The sequence below is a fragment of the Macrosteles quadrilineatus genome, unplaced genomic scaffold (assembly GCF_028750875.1).
Source record: "Macrosteles quadrilineatus isolate MER2022 unplaced genomic scaffold, UCM_ALF_1.0 Scaffold_2__2_contigs__length_208266976, whole genome shotgun sequence".
Taxonomy (NCBI): Eukaryota; Metazoa; Arthropoda; class Insecta; order Hemiptera; family Cicadellidae; genus Macrosteles; species Macrosteles quadrilineatus.
Genome location: NW_026542595.1, coordinates 147,935,856 through 147,960,323, shown reverse-complemented (window position 1 = coordinate 147,960,323; position 24,468 = coordinate 147,935,856). Strand labels below are relative to the sequence as shown.

Genomic DNA, 24,468 nt, shown 5'->3' with positions numbered 1-24,468 from the left:
TGAGTGTTTTGCAAATGTCGAATGAGGTCCCCGATGTGAGGCTTTACCAGCTGCTGTCCTCGGAGAGGGTCGCCCGGAGGGACACTCCTTCTTCTGCCTCCTTGGGCTGCCAACGGCCCAGCTTCTCCGGGGACCATTAAGCCGCCCTCCGTCTTCTGAAATCCAGATGGACCACCGCCACTAGTGTGAAATGAAATGACAAGAGCCAACTAACGCAAGTTATTTTTGAAAATATAAACATTTTTTGAAAGACTTCATTTCTAAAGGGGGCCCCAAAACTATTTACAAGTCGTTATTTATTTGTATAGTAGCCTACTTGTTATTTATTTAATTGTTAATTTTTTTAAGTTTAATTAATATTTATAGTTACCGGTACGATCTTTTATTTATTCATTGTTAGGCCTAATTTATTTGTTACTGGTACCAGTTTTTGTAAATTCAGAAGGGTAAGTTTTTTGAATTTAAGTATTTTAGTAAATTAATTCTTTGGATGGATGGAATTTGTTGATTTTTGTTTTGTTGATTATTTTGAAAAATTATAGGCTTTGTTCACCTTTTGTCCTGTCTTGTAATTCACCCACGGCCTTTCAGTTTTTAGTTAGGGTTGTGGGGCGGCCACTCGCACTGTCACTATGGGGGACACGCTTCCAATAGTTGTTCGTCTGGGGACGGTGCGAGGGGTCGGCTCACTAGGCCTACACCATTGAAGTTTTAAAAGCCATACATATAATCGACCTTGGACTAATTTTAACACCTTTTTTATTCATTTTCTCAAAGACTCAAACGTAGAAACAGGATAAAACAATTTTACTGATCGCCGTGAATATTCGCAAAGAAAGAATACTGCCTAATTTTACTTCATGAAGCGAGAGAGCACAATGCAGGCTTGCCTTGGCACATTCATTAATTCAATTAGTGACGGCCAACAATTAGTATTGTTGGCAGTAAACACCTTTCCACCGCGAGCCCGTCATCGCTGCGATTTATGACTTGAGGCAATTGGGAGAAAGCATTTGAAGAGGTGCCAGATTCAACTAATTAATGCAGTTAAGTGATCAGTTATCTTCAGGTGCCGCATGCAATTGCTCCTTGGGAGGTAGACGATGCTGATTGGCAAAATAATCTGATACGGACCACGTGGTGTCTGTTTGTACAGTTGGAAAGATAAACTGATTATCATGCATCCATAAACTAATAACAAACTTTGCTTACTGCTTGTATAAGCCTACTTATCATCTTAGTGAAAAGTCTGTGTGTAAAGTATATTACTGTTTGAAACCATTTCTAGACCTTTACCGCGATGCTTCTGAGACCTTACACCTCTTCTGATTCCCTTTATCCAGCGATAGCTTTCAGAATCAGAAATCGGTTTCAGCTATCATTAATCATTGTACCAGTAAATTGATTGAAACAAAAATATCAGCCACTTCAAGCTGTTATTCAATGTAATGTACACTCATTCTTCATTCGTCTCCACTTAGAACTACGCACATGACAGCATCTACAGCGATTCAGTATAGCCAAAGAATTTTAAGTGTGACAGTGACACTCGTTATTCTATGGTGTCACCTATTGTTATCCAACAGTGGCTTCACTAGATAATAGTTTCAAAATTTTCAGCTTTCGTTGTCAAAGGTATCTTACGACAGACTGTTGAACAGTACTCACCTCCCTCCCAAATACAGTGACTTTTCCATAAGAGATCCCAAATCTTCTCCTTTACTCAGGCCGTAACTATTGTACTATATACGCGTTGGAATTTGTTCCCATCCACCCATTGACTGTCGATATTAGCTTAACGACCCTCTTCAGACGCACCCTAAGTCTACATCATGGAAGTATTTTTATTGCCCGACATTCTACTCTGGCGAAAGTTATGAGCGCAGCCCCGCCTGGATTTTGGACCGTCTTCTCCAAACTGCCCGCGGGGTCGGTCAGCCTCAGCGTCTTCGGTCCACATTCCACCAGAGGATCGACTCGTGTTCGGCAATCGAGTGATTAAGCTCTACAGCTTGGCTATCTGAAAGCTGTAAAATGTTTGTTGGTCGTCATGTTCGCCTTTGACTACCAATTTGTCCATGTTGCGAATCGGTTTCTGGAAGGATTGCGTCATTGAAATTCTTTCGAAATGAATTCACTGGTGTCTTTCGGAATTTTCGCGTTAAACTTTCTTTCGTTTATTCTTCAGTTGGTGAAATATTTTACTTAAAACTGCACACGGCTTCATAACTGTGTTTGAACTTGGTGACACTTTTTAAATCAGAAGCATACGTCCTAAATATTGAAGGCTTCACGAGCGTATAGAATCGAGCTTGAGTGTACAAAGTAATCAAGGTAGAAAAGATTATTTTACAAAAATCACCCAATGTTGGATAAGATAAAACATCGACTTCAGCTACTGAAGTAGACACCTTTTGTAATCCAGCAGCCAGTGAACATAGTTGATTGAGCATATACGTTAAGAATGAGTTCTAAAAAGTATAAGTCTAAAATGTATTACAAATTTAACATGATAACAGTGGCTATTTTACGATAGTGTACCTCTCTATTCAGAGCTTCGTGACACTGTTGAAAATATTATTACTCATCGTAATTGACCACTTACTTAGCCAGTACTCAAACCAACTTTACTTACAGTACTCAACTTTACTTACCTTATATTACTCAATATTCAATATTACTATTAGTTTTTTTCTTGATTTTTATGTTTCAAAACAAATCTCACAATAGTGATACACAAACAGAAATCTTTAACACAAACTTACCAACAAAACTATTCGGATTTCCAACTGTAAATGCATTAGTCAATTGAAAAAAATGGAAAATGAAATCTCGGATTGACGTTGCATGACAGTCGGGGAAACCAGTAACCTTACCAACTGCTTCGTCATACCGTCCTCGTTTACCTGGTCGTCACTTTCCCAGATACCGCGTGTCGCTAGTTATGTTTTGTGTTTGTGTGTGTGTCTTGTGTGTCTGTGTGAGAACCCACGGTCCGTGGCGCAGCAGACCTACTGCTCTGTTTGAGCGCAATTAAGGAGCACTAACAGTTTTACGGTTGCTCCAAGCGACTGGTGGAAAACGTGGAGTCATTATGACCCTACCTGTCCCTTCTGTAGGGCATTTGAATATGGACAGGATTATACGGTAGAAAAAAGATTAGGGCCTACAGATCATTATCTCTGGGGTCTCTGACTTTTATTTTTGTCTAGTCTATCCGTGCTTCACAAGGAGTGTGGGCACCTTATAGAAAAGTTTAGGTTCTTTACTTTAGGAGCACAGTTATAGTATTTATATTCACTATAGAATTTCACATATTAAGACACCCTCAGTTTTTTACTAAAGGAAACATAGATAAATGAATATCTCGCTAAAAAATTATCATTGAAGTTATCTATTAAATTGTGACTTATGACGGTTGTTAGAGTCACAAAATGTGCTTTAATTTAAAACTAGAGGACCCACGCTGCTCTGCAGCGTCAAAATAAATATAATATCCAAGAAATAATGAAATTTACGATTTTTTATTGAGTAATACAGTATCTTGAGCTTAACTGATTCAAACGATCAGTAGCTCAAATTAAAGCATATAATTTACTGATTGTTTTGAGTCCAAAACATATAGAAAAACATGTACAATATTGGAGCTATTAGGCTATATATATTAAATCATATAAAACCCTTATTAAAAATAATGTTTATGTTGGTTTTTCACCTTGCGTTTGCTTGAAACTCCTCCGATTTGAATAACTAATAGCTTAAATGAAAGCCAGTATTTCATTAAAGGTTCTTAGACTAAAATATATAGGATTATACAAATATATCCGGCGAAGGTACATCTTAAATTGATGTAAGAATTAGAAAAAAGTAAAATTATGTGTTTTGGTTGAGTAATATAGAAGGAAAATATTTACCGATGCTTTTTGTTAAAACTTGGCATGCATGCCTTCAATTTGAGACCTCAATCATGAAAATCGGTCGGGTAGAAGAGCCTAACAAACTCGGAAAAGAAAAACCAAATTTAACTCCCATAAGAAATACATGGGGAGCAAATTTCGTTTATGCATACACCGAGTGAGATTATACATAATTATATGCCGATGCTTGATGACAAATCTATGCGTGCATACCTTCAATTAGAGGCCTCAATCATGAAAGTCAGTCGGGTAGAAGAGCCAAACGAACTCGGCAAAGAAAAACCAAATTTAACTCCCATAAGAAATACATGGGGGGCAAATTTCGTTTACGTATATGCCGAGTGGTATTATAGATAAATATGTGCCGATGCTTGATGGCAAATCTGTGCGTGTTTACCTACAATTGGAGACCTCAATCATGAAAATCGGTTGGGTAGAAGAGCCAAACGAACTCGGCAAAGAAAACCCAAATTTAACTCCCATAAGAAATACATGGGGAGCAAATTTCGTTTACGTATATGTCGAGTGAGACTATAGATAAATATATGCCGATGCTTGATGGCAAATCTGTGCGTGCATACCTTCAATTTGAGACCTCAATCGTGAAAATCGGTCGGGTAGAAGAGCCAAACGAACTCGGAAAAGAAAAACGAAATTTTTTTAATATATAAGATAAGATAAGCTGTCCTTGTAGTTAGACATAAATAGAAGGTTATTAAAAAAGGTATTTTACAGGAACACATTTTAAAAGTGGAACGATAACATAGCAACAAAAGTGAAACCTTCACTAGGGTCGAAAAGAGCCACTTTACGCCCTAGCGATGATAGTGACTATTTTAGGTTGATGTTGGTTTAGTGTTTTAGGAAAAAGGTAACGAATTCAAAAGGTTATACTAAATAGGTTTTGACGAATAACATAAAAAAACTAGCCATACAAGTTTGCAAAATATAAATATCACGAGTTACATTTAGAACAAAGTATTATCGGAATAATATCCCCGCAACCCATCGAGATATACACCGACATGCTACAACTGTCGTTTTGTTTCATGTTTCCACAATGATCAACCCTGGCAGGAAGGGAACCGCTATGTAACGCAAGTTCCGCCGTGTCGCCCCATAAACACACATCGATTGGCTGGATACGGTTTAGTTTTGTCATTGTAGATGGTTTCGGTTCCCGATCTGTGGTCAAACTGCGCTCCAAAAGGATTAAAAGATTCAGAGACCATCTTTATTACACACTTTATCACATCTTTATTAACACATCTTTATCCGCGTAAGTTTAGGACAGGTTGTTTTGCAGGCAATTTTTAGAAATTGTTTCTTGTGTATCCGATTTTGATTTTCCAATTTTTGGTTTCTGTGTTAGGCATATTGTATCGTCAGAATATAAAACTACTGTTATCCAAATCCATATTGTGATCAAGAAAAGATCTAATGACTGAGCCTTAGAGAACTCCATAAACTCGAGGACAATTTGTTTGGCTGTTAATTGCTATTAAAATAATTGTATGGTTCAAAAGAGGGGGTGATTTCCAATGAAGAAATAGGTCTACAATATAACTGTAGACCTACAGATTAAAGTGGTCTCCGACCTAACAGGTAACATAGGTCTCAACATTATCACATACCGGGATAGAGTGGTAGTTGGCGGGATTTGAACTTGTGCTTTCTGCACAGAAATCTCTTACCCTCAAAACACTTGACCAGATGTTCTCATACCAAATTAAAATCTATCTGTTTCCTCTCATCAAGTTATTTAAGACTCATCCTCTTAAGTTTTAAGAGGATGTTGTGCGAGACCAAGTCACATTTTTTACAACACATTGATCACAGGGGTTTGCAACAAAGTGTTCTATTCATAAACAGTACTGCTTATCAAAACCTCTTTGATAACTGTCTCTTAGGTAATCCATAGTGCTAGGGGGCCGCCGTCCAAAAACTCCTTCTGTAAGGTAACTATTGTGAAACGTTACCAAATTGAAGGGGCCCAGTAACGAGCCAGTCGCGAGCCAATCAACCTGTTCCGCCAGAAGAAAGTTATCATAAAAGCTCCATCACAAGTGGGGACTAGGAATGCTGACTAAATACTAGCCTACTTTCCTTTTCAAGATGAATTTTCAAACGCGGGGGGCCGCAGTGGGTCAGACAGCTGGTGGGGGGCAGAGGGGGTTATTGGAAGGGGGTTCAGGGGGGACGGACTGTTCATTCATCCCACAGTACAGCCTGTCAGTATCAGTTTGCGGTTGGTTAGTGGTGAAGTGAGTGTTTCTAGTGGTTACTGTTCACTGATAATGGTGAGTCTACTTTACCTACATTGTAGTATGTAGAATTAAATATAACTGTGATCAATTATTTCAATGTTAGTGATTTCAGTAGTTGTATATTGAAATGTTGTGTTGTAAGGAATTGCATATTTTTTCAGTATTTGTATATACATATTGTGAATTTATGTGGAGATATACATAATAATAGTACTGGGAATTTAAATAGTAACTGTATCTTGTTGTTTTTAATTCATTTTGATTGATTCGTTGGTTGCTTAAAAAAAGATGCATTTATAAGGAACATAATTAAAGTCAAGACTTTAGTGTATGTTTACGTAAAATTTTGTAAAGGCAGTACGTTTTATTTATGATAGTACCTGTATGAGATGAGAACATATTAAAAATAATACACGCTTGAAATATAGAGTTAGTCCTACTGTGAAACCACTCAGTTAAGTCTCTCTAGTACTAGATATAACACATGTACTCGCATTTACGACGGACATTCGTGCTTAAATGCTACGAATAAAAAAATATTTAGCTATATCAATAAATTATAATAATTATGCTTTAGTTGAGGAGAAGTATTAAACATTAGTACAGTGGCTCATACAACTACGTATTTCAGATTTTTAATCATTTTACCTACGACCATTTTTTTCTTCTTTTTTTAGTAGCCGTTTCAGTTCAATTCTTACAATTGAAAAGTTTCACATAAAAGAATTGTTTACTTTCATATCAGTATAGTTTTCACTCATAACAACACGGACCAATAAGGTTCAAGGATTGAGAGAGAAGAAGTAACATTGTAATGATTTGAGCTTCAAATGATCAGCCAATTCAGGCCAATTTAATTGTTGAGTGCAATTAGTGTTTGGTACAATTTTTCGTTGCATAACTATCAATGAGTGGTTATAACCGAAAACATAACCTCTCTTACAAGTATGATTTTAGTAAAACACTGTCGTAGATAAAGTAGTGTACACAACTCGCGTAAATAGTGTTAACGACACTCGTAATAGTTTTAAGACACTCTCAAAGGCTTGTACCTTAATTTTTTTACTCGTGTCGTTTACACTATCTTTACGCAATCATTGCGTTAACTGCTATACTCATAGAAATTGTAAGTGCTTGGATTAAAGTATAGTCTGATTTTTAGAGAAAGATCTCCCCCCTGAGTGAGACCTTCAGTGTTTATGTACGTTAAGTTTGATATGAGCCATAGAGCCTAGGCATATCACAGAGCTAAACTATTGTCATTATTGTATCAGGATAAGAGCCCATGTCTTCTTAGCAGAAATTACCCTCTAGACCAGTCGTGTCCCTAGTTAATGTATTCTTAATATGATTAGAACTATTTGATTTTAATTTCAAAATAGTATTTTATAATTTGACATAATTGTATACATCCAAAAGACTATTATTTTGTTTCGTTTTGGTTTTTTTAATTTGGATTATTATTTAATAACTTACAATCAGGATATATTTGGCATAAACCATAATCAATTGTAGAAATCGTAAGTAATTATGTAATTGTGTCATTTTCAGTGTAGTCGATTACGATCGATACAATTTGTCTTTCAGATCAAAGTATTTATTCTTGAACCAAATATTTAGTGTTAGGGATAAACAAATCTTATATCTTAGAGTTAAATGTGTCTTGGAATAATACTTTTTGTATACAGTACAAACTAGTTTGCCAAAAAACAGCAATATAGACTTGTTTAGTAGCACGTCGATTGTTATAGCAGTATTATCAATGGTTATAGTCCATAAATGTTAAATTGGGCTTTCAAAACATGGTTAGTTACATATTTGATAAATTGTTTAATCCAACCAGGATTAAATAAAGGACAGTATTAACACTATCTTTGAACTAGCCTTGTACTCAATTTCGGTCAAAATATTGCTCTTACCTTTCTGGCAAAAATATTATGAAGGCGTTTGTTGCTAACCCCTATTCATTTTACCATCCTTGTCGACTTGTTAAAAGGAACTATATAAAGTCTCTATTTATTAGCTTTGTGTTTTAACACATTAGAATTGATAATTGTTGTTAAAGTATAAGTTAGATAAGCTTTATAAAATCTCTAGAAAGCCCGAATGAAACATAAGGTTTGCTGTTTGCATAAAATACTCGAAGAATATCTTTAAATTAAGTTAAGGAGAAGCTTTATTAATCAGATAATTTTTAATTTGATTTTCAATGAGTTGACGATTTGTTTAGTTAAAATTTGCACCTGTTCAAAGCATGTCTTACCGATAAGGTTTGCTTAAGTTTTATAAAATCCTAAATCTTTAGTAAAACATATTTTAAATTTTTAGCGTGCTTATAAAAGTGTTGTTAAACTTAACTTTAATGTAATTTGACATATTTGCCTATAGAACATACCTAGCTATATATTTATTTATTCATTTAACTAGTTATTGTCTATAACTAAATATTTTAGTCCGGTAAATCCGTTGTAAAACCATGTAGACAAAAATAGCCTACAAATATTGCTTGAGCGTTCCGAGATATTCGCATAAAATAGCGAAATGTTATGGAAACCTTCCTCCCTAGCATTATTTATCACATTCCGCACGGGAAACGTTGGAAGAACAGGCTTATCCATAGCCGTCTCTAGTATATATACTACAGACGGCTATGGCTTATTCCAACTCCGCGCAGTGTTAAAAAAAAATCCCTTAGAAACTAAATATTTTAGTCCGGTAAATCCGTTGTAAAACCATGTAGACAAAAATAGCCTACAAATATTGCTTGAGCGTTCCGAGATATTCGCATAAAATAGCGAAATGTTATGGAAACCTTCCTCCCTAGCATTATTTATCACATTCCGCACGGGAAACGTTGGAAGAACAGGCTTATCCATAGCCGTCTCTAGTATATATACTACAGACGGCTATGGCTTATTCCAACTCCGCGCAGTGTTAAAAAAAAATCCCTTAGAAAGAGTAACTGTGAATTTATATGTTCCAAAGTATACAGTACATAATCATTAACATAGCATACATATTCTAAGCTAACCTAACTTGTTATCTGAATTAAGTAGCTATGGTCAAACAAAAGTTTAACATTACTTTTGTGACACACGGTATGTATAGGGTTTTGAGATAGTTATGGGGAGGAAGAGGGTGGGTGTTAGCTGAGTATAAAAATCAAACCAAAACTTGAATATTTTAAAGTAAAGAAAATAGTTAATTTTCAATGCGCTCTAGCGGAGGTTATTTCTAATCGTGACTAGTGCAATTTGAAGGAAATGTTATCAACTTAAATTTTTATATGAGGTAAAAGTCGCTAGAATTCATATTGGTTTTCGACTTATAACATGAAAACTGAAAAAAGCTTAAATTTCGCAAATTTTTGCGAATATCTCAGAATGCTCAAAAAATATTTGATGGACAACTTCAGATTTGGTAAAGCACTTCAAAAAACATAACTTTCAGATTAAATTCCTTTTACGCCACTTTTCTCACCGTTGGATACGGATTGACTGTACTTAATCTGTCTATATTCTTTGTTTTAAAGGGTTCTCAAAACGATTTTGTGTTTGAGATATCCTTAATACTACCCATTAACCACATAATATACTTGAGTCGAAGGTTACAACAATTTTGTTCATTAAAAGAATTCCAGTTTTTTTTTTTCAAACAAAAATTTATTTAAATCCACAATAATTTTTATCCACATGTTTTTCACCATCGCCCACTGGGAGGTAAGCTACGCTTTTAACTTCGGTGTCTTGAGTCTGTCGTGGTACACCGTACCTCCGCAGTGCAGATCCTCGTCTTGTCTTCTTGACGGTATTCTGGGGCAATGCCCGGCGATGGCTGATCATGAGGAATGGTCGAATTCTTAGGTCACAATAATTTTAATCCTCATGTTTTTCACCATCGCCCACTGGGAGGTAAGCTACGCTTTTAACTTCGGTGTCTTGAGTCTGTCGTGGTACACCGTACCTCCGCAGTGCAGATCCTCGTCTTGTCTTCTTGACGGTATTCTGGGGCTATGCCCGGCGATGGCTGATCATGAGGAATGGTCGAATTCTTAGGTCACAATAATTTTAATCCTCATGTTTTTCACCATCGCCCACTGGGAGGTAAGCTACGCTTTTAACTTCGGTGTCTTGAGTCTGTCGTGGTACACCGTACCTCCGCAGTGCAGATCCTCGTCTTGTCTTCTTGACGGTATTCTGGGGCTATGCCCGGCGATGGCTGATCATGAGGAATGGTCGAATTCTTAGGTCACAATAATTTTAATCCTCATGTTTTTCACCATCGCCCACTGGGAGGTAAGCTACGCTTTTAACTTCGGTGTCGTGGTACACCGTACCTCCGCAGTGCAGATCCTCGTCTTGTCTTCTTGACGGTATTCTGGGGCTATGCCCGGCGATGGCTGATCATGTGGAGTAGCCAATAATTATAAACTCGTTCATTGTCGTATTTCACTGGAATTTTGTTGTAATTTGGAGCAAGTGCTAGTAGTCATCACTTGCTAGGTCTCTCTCCACACTACTATCTTCGTCTTCTAGGACCACCTGCTGGCGCTCCTGGGTTTTCATTTTTTCTACATACCGGTGGCGTATAACAGTAATCATCACCGCGCCCCCTACGACTCCTAGGTAGGAGTATGCACTGAGTTTTAGAAGAAGCGGTAATTTATATCTATACATGTTTCCTAATTGTTTGAATGATTGATTAAAAAGTATGTTGTTTCCTAGGCAATTTTAACCCATTTCAGTATTCACAATTTATTTTATCTCCAACGCTACCAATTCTACGAATGGTGTCTTGTATTATATTTTTGACAGAGATTTAGTTTTCTCTACTACTTTTGAACATTAATACTTTGATGGTTATAAAGAATTACGATTATTATGTGTAAATCATAAGCGTTTTCTTTGTGTTGGTTTATTTAAATTTTTTATCCAATTATTATTTTATTTTGTTTGCACTGTTTTTTATCGATGATCTTCGCAAATAAAATTTGTTTACGTTAAAACAACCAACATTTTACAAACATTTTAACTTTTAGCATACAGCGTTTTCTGAAAAAGTAAAACAGTCAACGTTTAGTGTCCAGGTTCATGAGCCATACAAACTTGCCAACTGCTACTGGGATGATTATGATAAGGTATATACATTGATTTTGGTTTCTCTTGTCAGCCATTTGGACTAAGTGTTTTTCTAACGGCCAATATTTACAGTACTTTACAGCGTTAAGCGTCCATTTTCAACTATAATTTTAGTATACCGAAACCGACAGACAGTCATTTAAACATAAAGAAACCATCAACATGGAAACCACTAATAACGATAGTTTGCCGACAAAACATTTGCCTAACACGAGTTAAAGTCTTTCATAGCATATGCTTAATTCTTTTCTAGCAGTTATCATCACTTAGCCATTTGATAAAGGTGCCAAAACCTCTTTACCAACCAGTCGCAGTTGATTCAATATTTTACTCTGGGACTTCTTGCACTTGTTTGATTATACCTTAAACGGTTTATACCGGATATCTTACGGATACCGGATGCTGTTAAATCGCGTCCTGCCAATGCGGTTACAGGCTGGGAATGTATAATATCGTGAAAGTGACAGCCCGGCGAGGTGACAGCAGTCGTCAACTCGTCAACCAGCGACCGGACGCCGGATTTGGAGGGAACTCTCTCGCTTTGAGAGGGAAAGTTGAAGACTAAATAAACGCCACGCAATGACACCTCCACGTGTCATTAGGTTAGGAATAAAACGAGGCGAAGATGTTGTTGTGCTTTCAGGCGTTTTTAACGAATTTCGTAAAGAGAATAGTTTAATTAATTTTTAATGAGGTAGGTGGATGGAGTAGATACGTTCTACAACAAATTGTGTTTTTGTTTCATGAGAGAGATGTAATTTGAAGAAATCACATAGGGACAACAAATTGTGTTTTTGTTTAATGAGATAGATGTACTTTGAAGAAATCACATAGGGACAACAAATTGTGTTTTTGTTTAATGAGATAGATGTACTTTGAAGAAATAACACAGGGACAACAAATTGTGTTTTTGTTTCATGAGAGAGATGTACTTTGAAGAAATCACATAGGTGCATTTGAAAATTTAAACGTTTTCTTTCGGTTTAGTTGCAATGTTAGAATTCATCAATACGTAGGGCTATCATAAGCGTAGCTTATATTTCTGGCGAGGAAAACTGGGTAATTTATTGGTACAAAGTTCCTCCAGGGTGGCAATTTTCGTGAAATGAAACACTGTGCTTGTTTTGATAAGCGTCAACACGGTTTTTGAAAAAGTATTTAAATTTTTTTTCTGTGATTCATAGTAAAACATTTTTTGTTATTTTATCAAAAGGTGTTAACAGCGAAGTAAAATTCATGTTTATCAACCTACATAATTAATTCTGTAGACAAAATTCACAAATAGAGACTACAGTACATGTTTTAGTGAAAATCGTAAAACTAATATTAAGATAATAGTAGTGTAATTCTTCAATGCCACGCTCTACAATAAAGTTAGGTTAAAATGTTAAAATGTAATGCTTCACTGAAAATATAAAATATGTATCTCATAGTGATCGCTTCTTTGTCCAGGACATCGTCAAAACCACCCGTTCAAGTTTCCCATAATACCAGCGTAGATGTAACATAACACGAGCTGTTTTGCTCGTTACCGACATTTTAATTGATGAGAATATCTCCTTAAAACTACATTAAAATAGCATAGTTGAATCTTTTTGGATACGAAACAACTTATCTCAACACATCTCTCTGAAAATAAATTAAAGCCTTAAATTTCAAAACTTACATTATTACATTATACATTTAAAGTATTATACATTATTACATTATTACACACAAAAAGTAACTTTATTTTTAAATCAAAGTCGACAGTATTTAAAACAAATATTCAGTTTGAAAGTAGATTTTCCCAGTAAGCTTTCAGTCAATAATCAATAATCCTATACTAGTTACAGGATATATGATTTATCAACATTGTTTTATGTAGGCAGGTAAGCTGGTAGTAACATCCTGTTCCTAATCTCTCAGATTCTGGTTTAACTCTCAGTTTTATTTATAGGATTTCTCTGTGTAAAACCACTTTACTCTATGCATTAATCACCTTGTTTTTTTATTCGGATGGAGTGATATTTAACTGAATATTTTTTTCTAGTTTTGAGAATTTTTAAACTTTGTTCACATGACGTCATCATTATTTCTTTATACTGTAACTATGTTGTGGTATTTCTATTAACTATACTGTATAAGGATTTGGAAAATTATATAATTTTGATTTAAAAAATGTCAGTTTAGTGACAATTATGAAAGACTATTTTCTGTCGGATTTAAACACTCTCGGTTAAGAACTCATGCGAGAAACATTTAAACATTAAGGTATGAACCGAATACTGTACAGTATTAGGGGTTTACCTATTGCCATACAAATCAAGTACAAGGATACCATATTAACGCAGTACTATTGAACAACCCCTCCCTATATGAACCCGTTTACATCGTGGGTGTATCATGCTGTTCTCCGTGTATATTCATCAATCTTATGAATTAACTGAAGACAGTTTAATGGTTTGTTATTATCCCTTAAAACTTACATATTGACGTCTTCTGTTTCTCAAAGGACTGCGAAGTGTAACAAATAAAATAATAGGCTACGTAAATATAAATGAAACTTATAAGTGAGTTATAAGTGTATATGGTAGATCTACGTGTAGATATGTAGATGTAGATGTACAGTATTAGTATTTCTTGGTGTTTAAGGGTCCAGTAATATAACTTCGAAGTCAGTATGACCACAGAGAACTGTATGTCCTTTGATCCTGAACCCAAATCATATTTTCATGTATAATTTGACTGGCTTGGTAGCTGAGTGGTCAAAATGCTTTTCTGACAATCAAAAGGTCACCGGTACGATCTTGAGAAAATTGAAGATTTTGGTTCGAAACCGGACTCAGCTGTTCCTGAAAATTCGCCTTTAAAATGATCCTGACTGATAAACCAGCTGATACTATCAGTAACATAGCTACACAGATCATCTCACTCCATTCTACTCTCATTTGGGTTAAAATACTCACTTTAGGTGGTGACTCATCTCAAATAATTGATAATTGATAGTTGATTCATCATTCAGTCTAACATAAAATGGACCCTTTGGTTGATAATGATGAATAAATAAGAGAAAACAATACATTTTACTTTTTACAAGTACAGTATTTCAAATGCCATGAACTAATACATTACAATTGTATTAATCCCTAATTCGATGCAACTCATTGATGTCCATCGAGGATTCACGGTGTTTTCCACCGGTTGTTGGTTTTTGTTCCGCAAACGTGTCATCCGGCTAGACTTATCGCTGTAGAGAAAACACCGGACACTCGCCACTCGCGTCACGAACCCTACATGACGTCACGTACTTGTACATCACGTGACATGATAACGTCCTGGACAACTGTGGGTCCTCCGAGAACACCAGGACTTGGCTCATAGTAGCCTTGACACTTGTCATAAAATATATAATGCAACATAGCTGGGAAACTGTTTATAATGTAGATGAGGAGGTCGGTTTGGACCTTACCAAATAGACAATAGCTTGGATAGAAACTGCTTCTCTTGATCATTGGTCTTTCAATAGACACCCCTAGTGGTAGGAACAGCTGAGCTTAGCCATTCATAGCTACAAAGTACCTCACTTCATTGTACCTTAGACTATTGATAGACGTTGACAACTCACACTCGCTATAGCCAGTTTTAAGGTGCAATTGAACTATAAAATCGAGACTCAGACTGCTGTCAAATATGCCAACTATTTGGCTAAAAAATCAACTTATACTAAATTATTGCAAATATTATGTTACATAAATTATCATGTTACCAATAATTATAGGAACTAGAATAAACTGTATCTCACAGTGAAAAGCTCATTCAACAATGTTGTATTATTTGTACAACGGTATAACCTTAACGTATAAAGTTGTTTATATTAAACACGTGAATACGTTGCTGTCTTGGTTGTGATTATGCTTCTGGGGTGTCTCAGTAAAGTTAAGATTGTACACAACAAATCAACCATTTTAGAAGCTTGATTGTCCTATGGTAGGTAAAACAATAATATTCTCCTTCTTCACGTTCTCACCCCTTAGGAACTACAGGCGGGGACACACTTGTCATACACCCTTCCGATCCGACTCCGATCATACTGTGGTACGACTGTCGGAGAGGGGAATGGTACTTAACTTTGAACGCGGGTGTTTACACCTCTCAGACACGCGTCACGTCATACTCCGATCCTACTCCGATTTTGACTCCGATCATGCACCAACACTGCAGTCTATTGGTTTGTCGGATGCAGGACGGGTTGTTTCTTAAAAATCACCTTTATTCTTAAGGTTTAAGAATAATGGTTTAAAATAAATATATTCCGATGCATGATGTGAAATCTGTGCGTGCATATCTTCAATTTGAGACCTCGCTCATGAAAATCGGACGGGTAGAAGAGCCAAACGAACTCGAGAGAGAAACCCCAATGAGCTTAATATATAAGATGGGCACTTAAGTAAACAACCTAATATTTCATTCCATGCAGAATGGACCCAAATTCTCCGTTTTCCACTGCCCTCCAGAGATGTCTGACTTTCTTCCTCTTCATCTAGACAAACCGCCATAATGGCTGAATCCCGAAGTCCAAAGTTTTTGAACATGTTTACCACCTTCTGCACGTAGTCTACAAATCAGACTGGCGAGTGTTGATCAACCGGTGGAGGAAATCGGAGACGGGTCGGAAGCGTGTATGACATGTGCGTTCACCCCCTCCGATCCGTCGCCGATCCCTCTGGAATCCCGCAAATCGGATCGTAGTAGGATCGGAAGAGTGTATGACAAGTGTGTCCCCGCCTTACGGTTAGAGATACTAGTACACACTAATTCTAGAACAGAAACCTACATGGGCCTTCACAAACAATTGACGTAACTGGTCCGAATCCCATACTAATAACATTAACATATGGTTTAGAGTTTAGACAGTTCCATTGAAGCATTGTTAAATAATGTTTATTTTCTGGCCAGTAACATATTTTTTATTTTTATGATCCATAGTCTGTTCTAGTATTCGTGCCAGTACTACATAAACTAAGTTCACCAACTTTGGTTAGAAGTAACTTTGTTCTGATCATCCCTCGTTATCTCAAGAAGTAGATCAGTCAGCTACAGCTGTGGTTATGTCACCTGCTCAAAACCGCACGTTTCTCTTTAAATAGAGCAGTTTGTATAGTTTACACGGCTACTGATTGCGGTAACCCAGAAACAATAATTCATCCTAGCATCGTCCTATGTTGTAGGTTATCCTCAACCTTTTGATCAAAGGTACAATAGACTAGTTCAGTTTTGGAGAGGTTGGGATGCGTATTTCGGTTCAAAATAATCGTAAATACTGCACCGAATGTATACATCAGCCCAGCGATAGTGACCAATGGCGCATTAGAGATACGAGTATAATACGTTTCACCTTGTACGATTTGAATTCATTTGTAGCATAAAAACTCACTTTTTTAAATTTAGAAAGCTCTCAAATTATTTTTCAGTGGACCTACATTCCTATGTAAAACCCAAAGAATAAGACGAGTTTGGAACCACTAGGTTGAATCTTTAGCTGTAAGATTCATGGTCGTAATCCATTTAACCGTCACTTAACATCTTAAGATTGACAGTCAACTGGCTTGACGACCAAAGTAACATGTCGGACAACTGGTAGGCTCCCGTGCCTAGTATTTAACGAGACCTACAGCCACTAGTGCTCATGGCGGTGTTTGAAGTGGTAACATCTCGACAAAGCATCACCGTTGCAACGTCCTAGATCGTGCCTACTATAGGCCTCCTCTCATCGCTGACACGGCCAACACTGCGCAGTACCGTTAAATGCCCGCTGAATACAGTTTGAGTATGCACCGTTTAGCAAAGTCACAATCATACTTGAGTCTTAATTACGTAGTTTATAACTGTTTGTTGACATTGGAACCAGCTATTAAATATATCAGTAATATCAAAAGGCGAAGTTATTTTGCTTTGCAGGTCGAAACTGGGCATACTGTTAAGCAAAGTCATGAGTGATTGACTTAGAATGCTATAACTGTTTGCTGATATTGTTAAAAATATATATTACACAGACCAATAATAACAGAAGGACTTCTATTGTGTTCCGCAAGTTAAATGAGGAGTAGTATGTAGATCTCAGTGTTATACTTAGGAACAGCAGTAGGCCTATATTGTAACGCATGCAAAAAATTATAAACTTTTTTCTAACAATCCTTGCTAAAATAACTCATATATAATACAGTCTCTACTATTTCACAACATTTAACTCATATAGGACTTTTTCCAACACTTTATAACTTGTACGTAACAATACATAATTGAAGTTTTAGGTTATGACTCGGTACTCGGTTCTTACCCAACCTAACCTAAACTAACCCAAAACAGAAATTATGGTCGTCGTATATGTCCCAATTCTATTACAACATAACGTATGCTGTGGTGTCCAAGAAATGAGAATCAATTACATGCACTCAATACTACTAAATGGTAAAAGCAGTAGTAAAATAATCACATGAGTACTTGATTGACCTCAATCACCACAGTGTTAAGTGTTGTTGGAAAGTCTAGGTTTATACAATGTCGCCAAGTGTAAGATCGCGTGCTTACAGCAACTAAGTTCAAAACGGAGGTGGGAATGCAAGGCGAGCAACTATCCTTGCCAAGATTAAAAGCTGTAAATTCAACCTTCACCACTAAGAAAATGGATTTTATTTCCGGGACTGAAACTATATTTCGTCCTTTCACAGGTTGGGCAAAACACGAGTGAGCTAACAAGACGTGGGTGGGTCTGCCTTTCGAAACGAATAGATACAAGAAAACCTAACGATAACATAACAATATCAAATAACTGGAACTTAACAAACATTAATAATAACGATTGCCATTGCGAAGCGTTTTATATCTAAAAAAGATTCAAAACGTTGTATTAAATTAGCATAATAAAAATCGGTTTTAAACACTATCTTCGTTAAAATCACAATAATTGGGAGCCCATAATAATTATAATTGATCTATACAGCCACAATGAATAACTGTTCTTCGGATCTACTACTGTAACTGTTAAACTAACTTTCGGACTATAGTTAGTATATAGTAAAGAGTATAGGATTATTGTAGAAATAGAGGATAATTAGGGTTTCAAGAAAATACAAAGATGCTACATATTTCAAGGCCTATCCAATACAGTACATAACAAGAAAGTGTCTGGGTCAAGAAAAGACAAGAAAGTTGTTTTAAGAGTTTGGAATCAGTTCCATTTTATCAATAGGTTTTAATTGGTAACGGATAAGGAACCAGATGCCGTTGATCCATAGCACAACAACACTTAGGGTGCACACTGGAGAAATCCGTTTCAGGAAACCGATTTCATGAAACGAGAAACTTGAGTTGCTCGCAACAGATGGATTAGTTTAACACAGGGCAGTGCACACTGCGTTGCATGGAACTGTAATTGCATTTGTTTCTTGCAACTGGTTTACATGAAATCCAAAAAACAGATTTCGTATAGGCTTCAGTTTCACGTTTCTATTGGCTTTTATTGATTTACCTCAGTGTATTGCTATTTTTTCTCAGCACTCGGAGCTAACCTCTGGTTGGTGTCCTTCATTGTTATTAGTGGGCTAAGTAATTCCACCAAACGTTCAAAAAGAGGATTTGGCATACTAAAAAATTTAAAAATGTACAGGATCACTGCATAATTAACGAGCTAAAATGTAAGTATTGTGTTGACCATCCCTAATCAACGGCGTGAACCCAATACTTCCTTCTTTTACATAGTTTTATTTAGCCACCACCATCATCATCATCCGAGTTCATATCAAGAAACTGATGGTATCCCGATTCTTCTGTGTGCGTTTGTTAAAGAAATGGTGTGCTTGAACTTGAAACAAATTTGACCAGTTTCCTGAAACGTGTTTCTCCAGTGTGCACCCTGCCAGAAACCATCCAACCAATCGATCGATTACAAGTTAAATACCCAATGCTGTATTTAACTACTCAAATTGAAAATTACCAAAACCAGTTTGTTTTCTCAACACACGTTTGAAACAATTATAAAATTACCGATTTCGCACCGCCAACTCTCCCCGTGCCACATTCTGCACCCTGACATGTTCGTGCATGACGTGGCATGTTCAGGCATCGCGTGACGTGTTCCAACACGTGTTCGAGTCCAGGGCTGCCAAACGGCTGTATGTCATTACTACCAACCTTTCAGATCCGACTTGAGTGTGTCAGTTTTTTTGCGACGAGAACCGACTCAATTAACAGTTCTTCCACTGCAAGTATGCCGGACATGAAAGTAGGAACATAATGTGTCAAATAGGCCTATTTCAGAGAAATTATGATATCATATCTTGTTGAAGTTAATGAAAACCCGTTGTGAAAAGTGTCACTTGCTGAAACTAGAAGCTATTATAGTTTTTATAGTGGTATATAAAACAACGCTTGTTACAGGAGTAGTATTAAAAAAAACTGGAAATGTAATATTTCTCATGTGGAAAAGCTGTTGCGACCACTCGAGTTTAAATTGTGTATTCGCTATGTAAATGCCTTCTTAAAAATGTGTAAGTCAAATACTAAATTTTAGTTTTCTTCCTCAATAAATCAATCGCAGAAAGAAAGAACACCCTAACGAAATCCTATATTAAAATTGCACTGACTGAAATAGTTTTAATTTTATATATATTTCATAGGGAGAACAAACCCCAATATAATTATATAAAAAAATAGAAGCCCTTCTAAACAAGATTTTTTTTTAAATTCAATGGGTAAACCTATACTAGGGAAACCTCCTTGACAAATAACTCAAACTATAATTGATAGCCAAAAGTTTACAACTAAATGTTGCTCTGATCAAATTTGAAAAACTAGTGGAAGATTTGTTGTGGAAAACCAAAAGTTGCTCCTCACTAATATCATAGATAAAAGGAGTAGACATACTCATGTACATACTCCTTTTATCTATGCTAATATTGAGCAACTAGTGGAAAACTTAATCCAAAGAATCGGCCACACCCGGGGTGCGTGGAGTGGCCAGGGGGGTTTTCACAGCTAGTCGCAAAGCGCGTAGTAACTAGTCTTCCACTTTTTGTTGTAAACTTTTGTATATTTACCAAATATCCGCGGAAAACCAAAATTTAGTGGAAGACTTGTCTCTACACTAGTGGGTTACAGGAAAAGTAGCTGTATTTGTTAGAAAAAACAACTAGTTACCAAGCAACCAGCAACTAGTGAAAAACTTTTAGTGGAAGACTTTGGTATAAACGCGGCATAAAATTTCTCTTCCTGGCGAAGAATTACGGTACCCTATTGCATAATAACTTTGGATACTGCTAGTATAATCTCATTCAACCAGCGATTACATGATCTAATGTAATCGCTGCATCCAACTGAAGCCTATTTTAATGAGTGTATCACCATCACGTTACCGTTTTGGGACACTCAGGAGTATGTTTAATCTACAATTCACTTCGACTTACGCACTATCCAACACATTTTATCTCACTAAAATCTCCCCTCTAGTCATTACACTTGGTCGAACAAAAGATACTGAAACATAACTGAATAAACTCATTACCTATTCAATCAACACAGCCCCTTCTGCGGTAGCTGTTGAGTGTTGTCATGTAACAGTTTGTCTCATAAATATGTATAAATGTCCCACACCTCACTAACACACCGGAGATAAGGACAACCAGTCCAGACAATAGTGTTCTTCTATTGTTTGCGACAACGTTACGTCAAGCGTCCTTAACCCAGACTCTAAATTACTTGATCTAAGGTCTTTCAAAGCTTCCTCAGAGCTATGATTTAATAGGTTTCCAAAACGTTGCTGTATTTATAAAATGTCTTTTGTGTTTTCTTATGTGTGAGTAATTTCTTAACGTTTTTCAAAGGAGTTTATGGTCTTGTCACTAACATAGCCCTGATTCTTAGAAGCATATTTAATAAACAGAACGATATTGTAGCTCATATAAATATTTATTTATTACTTTATTAGACTCACACACATATGCACTATCACATATTAAGTTTTATGTCAAATGTAATTTTTGCGTTAGTCTGTACTGAATCATAAAAATGTATAAGATAATAAGGATAAGTTATCTCTTGTAAATGATACGATGTTTACTCGTTTCCTGTCACTGCCTAAAAGAACTCATCAATCAACACACCTGTGAAACCTCTTGAAATATCAACATGAAAAGCCAAAGTTTAGAAAGTTGATCATTAATTCATCCACCTCGTCAGCTGGCCGACATATTTCCAACTGCTAATTTTCGATATTGTCAAATCAAAACCCAATCATAGGAGCGGAAGCGGCAACAGCTAACAGCTGGAGAGAGTGAACCAGGTGTTGATGCTTTATGACAGTGACATAAACTTTAATGTCGCCGCTACAATGGAGTGAGGAGCGGTTACTTTCACTTCAGGTAGAGATAGGTGGTCAAGGACTCCTACAGTGGGAATGGCAATAGCTGTAGCGGTCCACGGCGCTGCAGAGAAGTAACAAGGATACAGAGAGTAGCCTATTATTTTGGTACTGATATCAAAACGGTTACTAGGAGTTTAGGGGGTGAGTTTGACGTGGTCAATGAATCTGATAAATAAAGGGAATGACAAAACTAGATACAGCGGTTGATATTAGCCTACTGCTGCAGAGAAGTAACTGACGTCAAGGTACCTATTATTTTGGGATTTTCTTAAAGGCGACTGAGTTTTGTTGAGGGTTCAGCTTGACGTTGTCAAAAAGTCGACAGAGTGGGGATGGAAATAGCAACTGTAGCAGTTCATGGTACTTGTAGAGAGAAGTAACAGGCTCCAAGGAACCTACTATTTTGGTTCTGCAATAAACACGGAAATTAGGAGCTAAGGCATAAATTTTGCATAATATGGGTTGAAACAAAAGTGGACTACTCAGAAGACAGGAATACAGTGGGAGAATATAGACATCCCAAAAACAAAAGAACCCTGTGCCATTTCGAGCCCCGCAGGTTTGAAGGGTACGCCAGATATAACGGCGCGAACCCCGTGATCTTTTCGTTTCTGCACAGGTTGTTTTGTTCTTGGGATGTCGTATACGTTGTGAGGCTGCAGAAAAGTAACACGTTTTGAAATTCCTATTATCTTTATTGCGCTATCAAAATAATAAGATTTCTTTAGATGTGAGCTAGGGGTGGTCCGTACAGGAGGAACTGCCAACTGCCGATGCAAAACGTCATCACACTGCTGCAGATAAGTAACAGGTTCTGAGGTAGTCGTTGGTAGCCTACTGTATACAACGGCAACAGTGACTTTTATGGGATGGGGGGGGGGGGGGGGGGTGGGACGAATGACGAAACAGCTGTTTCAAAATTTTGTTTTTAGGTTTGAACTCTACTAAGTTGAAATTGTTTAAAATGCAAACAAGATGGCCGTTGCTGAGCATCAGGATTGAATCTGAATACTGCGTTTGGCAACCTGTTAGTGATGTCCATTGTAAAGCGCAGAAGTAACTATGTAACTTTGAAACATTACTATCCATCTGTTGTATCTTTTTACTTTGAACTGTAACTGCGATTTAAAACTTAATTGAAGCGATTAAGGTTTACTTGTTACTCTCGTTTCATAGATTAACTAATGTAATAGATAAAATAATTATTACAGTCTGCTTCTGTTATATTTGCCGTTTTCCTCGGCTGAGGATGCGTGGTACCATTGACTATTTTCATTTTAAACAGCTTAACGAACTACTTCGGAAGTAGACTATCACATGGTCCTCTGGTCATTTCAGCCATCACATGAAACCAAATTGATTTAAAGCCACCATAAACCACCACGATAATTTGCCTATCCTACAAACTGCTATTGAATGTCCTGTTTTTCCGAACCACACCAAACTCCTTGTGCATAGCCTACATTGAGTACCAACTTAATTTACAACACACAACAAAACTGTTTCTCAACGTTTGCTCGGTTGCTCCGCTCAGTTACTCGTCCTGCACAATACATCGTTAGCTTGTCAACGACAAGTATTGTTGTATTGTAGTATTGTGGTATTGGCGAAACTTGCACTCGTATACAGGTCAACGAACCTGTCATTACTAACCTGAAATGTTTGGACAGGTCGTATTCTTTTTGGGCAACAATTAAAATACATAAGAGTTTAATTAAACACTCGTAAAGCAATGAAAACTACTATTAACTCGTCATTTAAGGACGAGTTATCATACTTGGCGAGATAAATACAGCTGCGTCCAGTCCCTCTGCAAACAGCTATACAGTTAGCCATATTCCTCCAAAGGCTATTGAAATATGGGGGGCTATTCATTAGGCAGCTATCACTAAATTACAAACCAGTGAAAATAACTTCTTTGAAAAAACTGAAATAATTACATAAAATCTTGGATAGGAATAAAAAACTATTGCAAAACTCTACTAATTTGATAAATGCTCTTTAGTAAAGTTGGATAAGAAAACTAAAAGCTTAACAAGTTTAAAAGGACATGAATAGTTTACAATAAAGGTTTTGATAAAGTTATTTATTTTCCTCCTATTTATAACGCAGTCTCAACAAAATGAAAAAGTTCAAAGCTCACTAATAAAATTTCGTAAATCATATATTTTCACGATAATGGTTTTAGGTTTTAATGTGCGGGTATTGTTGGCAAATAATGATTTAACCTAATATTATTAAACTGAAGAGATTACGATTAATTTTGGTCACTCTTAAAACATAATGGTAAGATTGTCATAATAAAGGTTCATGTTTGCTTAGTTTCGAATGTACTACTATCGACTAAATGGTTCTGTTATACATGTGTAAATTCTGAAGTTTGTGATTTACTTTTTACTGAAATACTAAAGAACACGCAATATTAAACAAATAAATAAATTTGGTTACAAAGTGCCATGAATAGTTTCAGCAAATCTGTAATGATAAAAATTGGACGAGGCAGTGCTGTATGTTCTACGTATTGTAGGCCTATTACTTTTTCTTATATCTCGTATCGACAGTTTTGTCGCGTCGTAAATATCAAACAAAGTACAGCCAACCCACCCGCATACAGGTAAATCAAATCCCACTTAGAAAATTGCACAGGTCCCATATGGGGGAGAAATTTGAGTACTTATCTCGTGCCCGGGGGCACCACGAAATGGGGGCAGTATTGCCAAAATCACCCGCGAAAACGGTCCGCCCCG

The 24,468-nt window shown here is 36.6% G+C and overlaps 1 protein-coding gene across 1 annotated transcript in view; it reads left to right on the top strand.

Moving 5' to 3' along the window:
- Window positions 1-6,144: 6,144 nt before the first annotated feature.
- Window positions 6,145-24,468, top strand: part of LOC128985522 (uncharacterized) — a 44,610-nt gene continuing 26,286 nt past the window's right edge. The window contains exon 1 of the mRNA XM_054405107.1: window positions 6,145-6,217. Within this exon, the coding sequence (XP_054261082.1) occupies window positions 6,215-6,217 (3 nt within the window). The 5' untranslated portion in view covers window positions 6,145-6,214. The remainder of the gene's footprint in view (window positions 6,218-24,468) is intronic.